The sequence below is a fragment of the Elephantulus edwardii genome, unplaced genomic scaffold, assembly GCF_000299155.1.
Source record: "Elephantulus edwardii isolate Elephantulus edwardi_28Jun2011 unplaced genomic scaffold, EleEdw1.0 scaffold00002, whole genome shotgun sequence".
NCBI classification, from domain to species: domain Eukaryota; kingdom Metazoa; phylum Chordata; class Mammalia; order Macroscelidea; family Macroscelididae; genus Elephantulus; species Elephantulus edwardii.
The window spans coordinates 9702626-9712762 of record NW_006399752.1 but is presented as its reverse complement, the minus strand read 5'-3'; the positions used below and the strand labels follow the sequence as shown (position 1 = coordinate 9712762).

Below are 10137 nucleotides of genomic sequence, written 5' to 3'. Positions count from 1 at the left end.
ATTGGAAAATGCTTGTCATTCCTCTGGAGCATCTGGTCCCCACTGGACCCTCATCATTTCCTTCACCTGCTCCCCCCACTGACCAAACTGTGCAGCTCTGCAACTGCATCCTGGCCGATCCTCACCCTTCTGCCCCCAACGCTCACCTCCTTGTTCCCCCAATATGTTTTTCCCAATAAATAAAAAATATTTAAAAAAATGAACAACTTTTTAATGTAAGTACTTACTTTTCTTCATCAGAAGAGTTCATAGTCTCACCATAAAGAAGTAAAATAAGACCTTCTTCTACAGATGCAATTCTTGTCAAAATATCAGCTATGTGAATTAAAGCTGTTTCCATGCAATGTGAAGCAGCCTGTACATTAGAAAGATAACAAAACAAACCATAACATTTTACGGCACGCTAACGAAACACAGAAATACAGAATATACAACAGTGGTAGTTATATTACCATAAATTTTTTTAATGATTTGTTTGGCTGTAAAATGATATATATGAACTAAATGTGTCATTAGATTACATGTTCACACCAGCAGAGGTAGCGAGGCAAATAAATACATCTTTTTCACTGAACTAGTTATTGTTTATTAAGATGGCTGAAGGAATTGTTCTAGTTATCATTTTCTACATAATTTTCACTGACAATTGCAATTTGCAATTTGTTTCCCACTTGTGAAACTCTCAAATATGAAACCAAATCCTATTACTTATGATGTATAACATACCACGATCTTTGTATGAGAAACTATCCCCTTCCAGAAATGATAGGGCTATGAGTTAATCAATTCCTAAACTGTAAAGAAGTCCCTGATGCCACTTGGTGAGAAAAAGAATCTGGGTCAATTGCATTTCCCTACTTTGGATTTTTAAATAGAGATACCAAAAAAACCTTTGTCAATGTGTATCAGGATAGTACACAGCAAATACTGAAAAATGTTTATATACGTTCTAGAACCCATAGAGAAGCCTATCACACTTCCTGTTCTTTCTGGATCCTCCTTAGTTACCTGTACCTGAACAGATGTCAACTAAATATGTTCTATGGTAAATCTGAAACAGTACTATATCATGAAATTGGGAAACGTAGGACCTCTCCAAATTTTTCAGGATCAATGGTATCAGTTTGATGACTGATTCTGACCATGGTGTTTGTGATCACTTGCTTGCATCTAAGAGCTGGACAATGAATTAGGATGACAGAAGAAAAAAACAATGCCTTTGAGCTGTGATGTTGGAGAATAGTACTGAAAATACTATGTATTACCAAAAGAACAAATAAATACATCTTGGAGAAAGTTCAGCCTGAGTATTCCTTGAAGGCAAAGATGACAAAGCTTCGCCTCATAAACTCCAAGACTGTTACTTGGAACACAAAGCTCGGGAAAGCAGAGGTTAAGTGAAAGAAAGGAATCTACTTCAACCAGGTAGATTATCACAGTACCTACTGCAATTGGCTTCAGTGTGTCAAGAAGTGAGAGCATGGCACAAGGTACGACAGGGTGCAAATCTGTTGTCCATAAGTTGGCTATGGTTCACACTTGACTTAATGGCTCCTAGCAATATCAATGGCAAATCTAAATAAGTATCGATACCAAGAAAGTAATGCATGCTCATAAATGTATTAAGTTAGTTTTATTAATGATGAATCAAGTGCGAGACTACTAAATCCTGAAAAGGTTTCTTTGTTAAGCTAGATATCTTTAAATACACACACACACACACACACACTCACATATGTTCATCCTTAAAATTCTTTCCTTGCCTCTAAAACAAAAACATATTTTTTACTCCTCATTCTCAATAGTTCATATGTTTAAAAGTCTGTTTTCTCTACTGGAGTAGATACTTTTAAAGCCATTCCTTTTCAGTTCTATATTCCCAGCATAGGACAATGCTAGTGATATGGTAGTAGGTCAATGTGCAATGTCTCATGCACATTAAATGCCTTATTTTGGATACTGTATGTCTACATTGTGTTACAGGTCTGATTCCTCACATCAAGAATAATTCCAGCACATTATAAGAACAACTAAAGGAATAAATAAGAGTATATAGGATGACAGAAGAATAATGAATGATTTTGAGCTGTGGTGTTGGAGAAAGAGCATTAAACACCCTGTGGACAGTCAAAAGAACAAAAACTATGTCTTGGAGAGGGCACAGATGGAAAGAATTCTGAGGCTTCACCTCATATACTTTGGGCATGTTGCTAGGAGGGGTTATTCTTGTTGAGAGACATGATGCTGGGTAGGGTGGAGGGTTAGCAAAGGAGAGGAAGACTCTGACCAGGTGGAATGGGCTCCTGTGTGTCAGGATATGTGCGGATGGCACATGATGGAAGAGGGTTCATCTATTGTTCATATGGTTGCTTGTTTGACAGCACTTATTAACAACAACAACATAGAGAGTTCTGGTGGCCAGTGGTAAGAAACTGCGCTGTAATACCAAAGTAACATGGTCCAAATACCCCAGTTGCTCTGTGGGAGAAGGATAGGCAATCTTCTCCTGCGTGATTTACATGACAACAACAATACAACAGTAGAGTCTAAAGAAGAAAATACCTAACTTTGAAGAACTGGGAGGAAATTTCATGAAACAATCTAAGATCTGAAGAAATATTTCCATGTGAAAAAAGCTTAGGTCAGGGAAAAGTATGCAAACACATACAATAGAAAACTTTTATTTATAGAATACAAATGATCTCTTATAACTAGACTACATGCTAATGAAAACAAGTAGGGAATAACAAACTTGACAACTTGGTAAATGACAAAGTGAAAATATTTAATGTTATCTATCATAAAAAAGCAGGTAAGTACAGTGACGCTTTGGTGGCCATATGGAATACAGGCTGGGAAGGTGAAAAATAAGAAGTAGAAAATACAATAAATTATTGCAAAATTCCAGGTTAGATTTTATGGAGATATAAACAAAAACAGAAGCAATGGAAACAAAGAAAAATGAATGCATTTTCATATATACAGAAATATAAATCTACTGGGTCATGCTACTAATTGAATTAAAAAGAATGAGGAAGTTAAGTTTCCAGGAGTTCTAGTTAACAGAGAAATAGAAGGAAGATTGGAGAAATGGACTGAAAACAGAATCCTACTTGAAAGTATTGAATTAGATTTGTTCAGGCAGTAACTCAAGAAGGTAAGTATTCACTAGACAGCTATACACAAAGCTGAATGGGGGGGGGGAAGCCTAAATTTAGGGTTTAATTCTACGCCCAATGCACAGAACAGACAAAATGAGCCATTAAATGTGGACAAAAAGGGGGGAAAGTGACCCGAGTCGGAAACTCTTGCAGAGTCTGAAAGTGGTGCATGTCCTCAGATACGACTGGAGGGGGGGAAATGGTCAAAAAATAAAAAGAAAACTAAAAAAGAATAATGTTACGGAAGTCATATGAAAAGATTTTCAAAAGCTGTAAACCATGTTAAGATCAGGCAAATACTGTTCTGTACAGAAAGGTCACTAATTACTCATTTAGGCAAGAGTGATCAGTATGGGCAACAGCATCAATGATGTGGTGAAGGGCAAATCATAATGTAATAATGTGACAAATTATTGGAATCAAAGAAATAATGACAGCAGCAAAGTTTAATTAAAAGTTAGATCATTAGAAAGATCAGTTATTGACAACATGGAACACTACACAGCAAGCAGGGGGAATAATTCTGTAAATCACTACCGAAATTTGGGAGGGACTGGAGAGCATTATGCTGAATGAATTAATTCAGTCTCATAAGGACAAATGTTGTTTAAGACCATAATTGTGGAAGTGTATGAGGATCCAAGGAGGGAAGGTGGGAGCAGAGGGGTGAGCATGGGCAAATCATACAATTTGATGGCTGGAGGAAGGGGTGGGTAAAGGAAATGGGAAAGAACTGGTAAAAAAAACAATGGATATGAACTTTGTAAGTAAACCAGTATAAAATCAAAATTAAGGGGAAGCTAAAGATGCACATTATGTGCATCAAGGCAGCTGCAACCCATAGCTGAACCTCCAGCAGGTTTCCAAGGCTGTAACTCCAAGAGAATAATCCACCGCCCTAAGGCCTATCTTTAACTGTTTTTGGTGGAACACTCTTCTAGGTGGGATAGCCCTGGTTGTGTCCACTTGCCATACAGGGGTAACTCGTGGCTGCTGTGATGCTGAACACATGCGATAATGGTCACCCACGGTGGACAGTGGAAGCAGGAGTGGCATCCACTTCCATAAATAGCTTGCTTCTGAAAACCCTATGAACCTGGAGAAAGGATGAAAGTCACGCACGTGTCAAGTACTTTCATTCATAGGTCACTATGCATCACCTACAACTCGACGGCACTTAACAACAACAACAATTGCAAGAGGAGATTGATTATCCTTCTCTCAGAGTCGTAGGTGGATTTGAACCATGTGCTTTTGCTATTACAGAGCAGATTCTTACCACTGGGCCACCAGAGCTCTTACAGGGTAATCAGCTTTGAGACAAAAATAGGCATATTTATAGAGAGAAGAAGCAAAAAGAAAATAAAAAGTTAAATATAAAAGAAAAACAAGCACTAGATATAAGATATTTCACAATTCACAAATCAAATTGTATGATTAATACTACCCCTCGCCCATCCTCACCCCTCTGCTCCCACCCTCCCCCCTTGGATCCTAATACACCTTCTACAATTGTGAATAGAAATAATATATTATTTCTATTTCATATTATATTAAGCTGTGCATTATAAGTTCTGCTTGTACCTTCTCTGCTTAGCTTATTTCCCCAAGGCTGTCTATAAGACCATCAAATAAATGTATCATTATATTCACCTATTAATTTTCCTGAATTCTGTACTTTGTACAGTTATTGTTATGTGCTGTCAAGTCACCTGTGATTCATAGCAACCCTATGTACAACAGCTCTGAAGCCTGCCTTGTCCTGAGCCAGGCTCACTGATTCCAATACACTTACTCCCACTGCCCTAGTTATTATATCAATTCATCTCATTCAGGGTCTTCCTCTCCTGTGCTGTCCCTCCATCCTTTTGAGCATGATTGGTCCCTCCTTGTCACATGCCCAAAGTATGTGAGATTGAGCTTCAAAATCCTAGCCTCCAGGGAGAAACCAGTTTCACTGTCTCTAAGACAGAATTATTTATTTTCTTGTCGGCTCATGGTATGTTCATGATTATTCTCCAGCACCACAACTTAAATGCATCAATTCTTATTCTATCATCCTTAGTCATTATCTAGCTCTCTGATGTATAGCAAGTAACTGCAAAGACCATGGACTGGATCAGGTGCACCCTGGCCTCTAGACTGACATCGTTGCTTCTCAGTACTCTGGAAAGGTCCTGGATAGCAGATTTACCCAATGCAATTTGCCTTTGATTTCCTGACTGCTGGTGCCAAAAGTGTTGATTGTGGAGCCCAGATTTGCATAAATGCTTGATATTTGTTTTCTAAATAAGTAATGACTGAGAAATACATGAATGTGTGGGCATTTGTCCAGTTCCTTGCGAGACAGAGACATAAGGGAAATTAAACAAGTGGAAACACTGTGTAAAAAGATACAAATCATTATCTTATTGATGAGCTTTTAAAAATCAATTTCCAAAAGTCAAAGAACTAGGGGAGCTCTGGTGGCCTAGTGATAAGGAGCTGCAACTACAATCCCAGAGGCACACGGTTCGAAGCCACCAGATGCTCTGCCGGGGAAGGAGGAACAATCTCCTCCTGTACCAGTCAGATCTGATTTGACGGTACACTCACACAAAAATAATAAAAATTTAAAAAAAAAAGTCAAAGAACTAGAGAGAAAGAAAAAGATCAAGAGTCAGTCACAAAACTGAACATATCACTTATTAAATGTGTGATCTTGAGCATGTCCCTTCTTTCAGACTTAGTTGTGAGGATTAAATTAAGGGCTCTCAAAGTAATGGTAGTTCATTATATGAAACAGAGCTGGCTTTCCAGGTAAATAATTATTTTCCCAAAGACTATCTAATTACTATTAACACAAGGTAAATCATCTACATAACTTCTTAAGAGAATAATTTTTTAGGAGGGTTGTTACATCAGCAGAATTAAGGCTAAATGGAAAAAAATTTTAAGACGTTCTATGTAAAAGCACCAACACATAATGTCATAACTAATAAATCACTTGACTGTAAGAACTATGATTTTAACTACAAATAAAAAATTGATACCATCAAAACTACATCCTTAAATGGAAATGTGTGACCGTAAAGTAGTATTTCAAATATGTCAGGTTTACAAATAAATGCCCAGCAAATATTTACTAAAATCCAGTTAAGAAAGACTCTTTCACTCTTTAGTAAGTAATACCAACCTCAGTGCCTTTCATTATATTATGAACGGGCTGAAGAAGTGCCTCTATCACAGTGCTGTTATATAAACATTCAATAGCACACTCTTTCTGATCACAGAATATCCACAGAACTTCAGTGATCATACTTGCTGGAGAGTAATTTTCTGACGAACAAAAAAAGCATTTTAAATATGAAAACTTAAATCATTACATATTCAGTAGTTTTTTATTTATGCCTTTAAGATACTACTGTTCCCAAAACTTTAACATCAAGTACAAATAAATACTTCAAAAACCATAACTCAGATTCTAAAGGATATACCAAAATGATAAACTAAACCTTGTAAGACTACCAATTATTTTAATATGTTTTCAACTTATCAAAAAGCAAGTAAATGACAATAAAAATGAATGTCAAGGAACGTTATTTCACTCTTAATGTTAAATCATTTCTTGGCATTAAGAATGCGGTTTTAAGCAAACTACCAACTCTTTTCTTTTCAATGTTGTTCTTACTGCTGTGCTGTTGAGGTAGAGCTGACCTGTCCATCAAGCAGGTGGAGAGTGTCCATCTTTCTCCTACGCAGCACCTACTAGATTTGAACCACCTGCTTTCTGTAGGCAACCTAGTTCCTTAAACACCACATGCCTAAGCACCTTCATTCCTTTAGGACACCAAAGCAAACATTTTTATTTCTTTATTTTCTCTTCCCTTTTATTTTTCTTAGATAATAAATTGAAGGGTTAAACTTAGTAGAAAAGTCCAGAATTATTAAAATCAGACTTTCACTGATCAAAAGGGAGGAGGAAGAGCAGAGAGCTGTTAAGTAAACTAATTCTTATTACTATAAAACCAATTAAAAGAATGAGAATTTTAAAGATGGACAAAATCCATATGCACACATATATTAATGGAACACTAGGAAATGTAACTAAAAAAACACTATTTTAAATTCATAATTCATAGATTTTCAGATATTTGACCTCCTAATATTCATACAATAGTAGCTGAGAAAACTAGGGAATCAAAACACAGTAACTTCAGGTCTTTTGCTCATAGGGTTGCTATGAGTTGTGCTCGATTAAACAGCAATCAACAACAACATTTAAGCAGAATTACCTGACTGTCCAGCTGATGTCATCTTTGGACAACTTGGTGAGTAATATATAAGCTGGGTAAACAGAACCATCAGATCCGTAAGGGACAGTGAATCTTAAAAAAAAAAAAGGTCATCTGTAACATGCATTTACTCAGAAAAAAGAAACTAAGTTGCCATTCACCTGTATGACAGTTTTCACAAAGGCAGGCTTGTGGATCAGGGATGGAGAAGTACGCTCCAGAAGAGAATTAGTTAAAAATCCACGGAAATGAGATAATGGAATCAAATTGGCATTTATGTCATTTACATGTACATTCCCTTTTTAAAAAAAGTCTTATGTCACAGTTATTTCCAAAAAGAACTTTTTAAAACTATAAATCATGCTACCTTTGTACTCTCAGGAAAAATAACATACATTGCATGCCAAAAAAACTATAAACAGTAAAAAGCTAATGCATAGAACCAGGGCCTGGAATTCTTATAAACGTGTTTTATATAATATATAGATATATTAATTTCCCCAATTACACTTACCTTTTCTATTCTTCAACTTTATAGGAAATAGCTTTCTGCCTTGTGTATAGATCAGTAATCTTCCTAGTAGGCATACTGAGTGAATGAAGTAAATATACTGTAATTCTTGTCCTGAATAATGGAAATTTTGTTGCTTGTTCCCTTAAAAGAAAATAAGTGAGAGAATTTCTTTTGAGCCACAGTGTTTTACAACACCTGTGTTCATCCTTATCTGAATATTAAACAAGGTAGCAATCTATAATGGAGACACAGTGAAAATAAAGAATTTTTTTCCCTTACAAAATCTCTAAAGAAAGGAAGTCATCAGGATTCAAAAAAACTGTAACATATGCAGACCACTGATTGTAAAACAGATGCATTAAGATGTTGTTATTCATAGCGACCTATGTACAACAGCCCTAAACTCCGCTCTGTCCTGTGCCAATCGCACTGTCTCTGACACTCCCATCCCAATTATCCCAGTCACTGAATCAATCCACCTCATAGAGGGCCTTCCTCTCCTGTGCTATCCCTCCACCCTCCCAAGCATGATGTCCCTCTCTAAGGACCGGTCTCGCCTCACAACATGTCCAAAGTATGTTAGACGGAGCCTCAGAATCCTTGCCTCCAAGGAGCCACCCGGTTAAACACTTTCCAGGACAAATCTGTTTTTCTAGCAGTCCATGGTATTCTCAATACTCTTCTCCAGCACCACAGCTCAAAGGCATCAATTCTCCTTCTATCCTCCTTGGTCATTGTCCAACTCTCTGATGCATAACAGGTGATTGCGAAGGCCATGGCCTGTATCAGACGCACCTTAGTCTCCAAAGAGACACCACTGCTCTTCAGCACTTTGGAGAGGTCCCTAACAGCAGACTTTCCCATGGCAATGCACCTTTTAATTTCCTGGCTGCTGGTGCCAAGACTGTTGACTACGGAGCCAAGCAAACTAAAGCTGTGTACAATCTCAATCTCTTCACCATCCATCCTGATGCTGCTGATTGGTCCAGTGGTGAGAATCTTTGTCTTCTTGACATTGAGCCTCAATTCGTATTGTAGGCTACAGTCCTTGACCCTCTGCAGCAGGCACTACAGGTCCTCTTCTGTTTCAGCAAGCAAGGTTGTGTCATCTGCATAACGCGGATTGGTGATAAATCGTCCACCAATCCTGACCCCACATTTCTCCTCATAGAGCCCAGCCTCCCGGATAATCTGTTCTGCATATAGGTTGAAAAGGTATGGAGATAGGATGCATCCCTGGCGTACGCCCTTCCCAATTTAGAACCATGCAGTGTTCCCTTGCTCTGTTCTGACGACTGCCTCCTGGTCCAAGTATAAGTTTCGCATTAGAACGATCAAGTGTTCTGGGATTCCCATTCTCAGAGTCAGCCATAGTTTGTTATAATCTACACAGTCAAATACCTTTGCACAGTCAATGAAACACATGCGTTAAGATAGTTATCATAAAAAAAAGAGAGTTATCATCAAGAGTATCTTTAAGAAGAGTAAATTAAGATAGGAAAATGTGCTACAATGAATGAAAATCGAAGTTTTGTGTGAATTTTCATTAAAATCACTATTTTATAAAAATTAAGAGAGATTTCTATGCAAAATGTTAGTTACTATTTAATTCTATCAATTAAATGTCAATACTGTGAAAATGTACAATACTGTGCAAATACTTACAAACGGATCGGCAAATGAAATTAAGATTTCTAAAATATAAACTCCTTCTAATACACATCCTTCACTAATCCATTCACTCATACATTCAAGAAACACTGAGTACTTATTTTCTAAAGACTCAGAACTCGTTACTAGTACAAAAAACAAATAAGCTTAAGTTGTACAGTTATTTTTTTGTTAAAAGTGATTTTAAAAAATGAAAAATAAGATGCAATCAATATCACTAAATTTTTTTTTTGCTTTTTCTTTTTTTTAATGTATGGATTGTTTACTAAACATCACTATACATTTTATAAGCTCTATTTAAGACACAAAGTCTTTTAAAAGCACAAGTAATCTTTCATTGATCACCTATTTGAGTTATAAGAAACTACTTATTACTGTCAATTTTTTTAAAAAAGACATTGTTCTGGGAAGGAATGACAGAAAATGCATAAATACATGCAAGAGATAGGCAAGAATTTGCTGAGCTATATACCCTCTATGCATTTGTTTAGGATAATATGATGGAAGAAATCAACGG

The 10137-nt window shown here is 36.8% G+C and overlaps 1 protein-coding gene across 1 annotated transcript in view; it reads right to left on the bottom strand.

The window, feature by feature from the left end:
* TBC1D32 (TBC1 domain family, member 32) overlaps positions 1–10137 on the bottom strand; it is a 319433-nt gene that overhangs the window by 235412 nt on the left and 73884 nt on the right. Inside the window, exons 12-15 of the mRNA XM_006878990.1 lie at positions 7950–8090; positions 7436–7528; positions 6337–6479; positions 228–355 (exon numbers count right to left, since the gene is read on the bottom strand). Of these exons, the coding sequence (XP_006879052.1) occupies positions 228–355; positions 6337–6479; positions 7436–7528; positions 7950–8090 (505 nt within the window). The remainder of the gene's footprint in view (positions 1–227; positions 356–6336; positions 6480–7435; positions 7529–7949; positions 8091–10137) is intronic.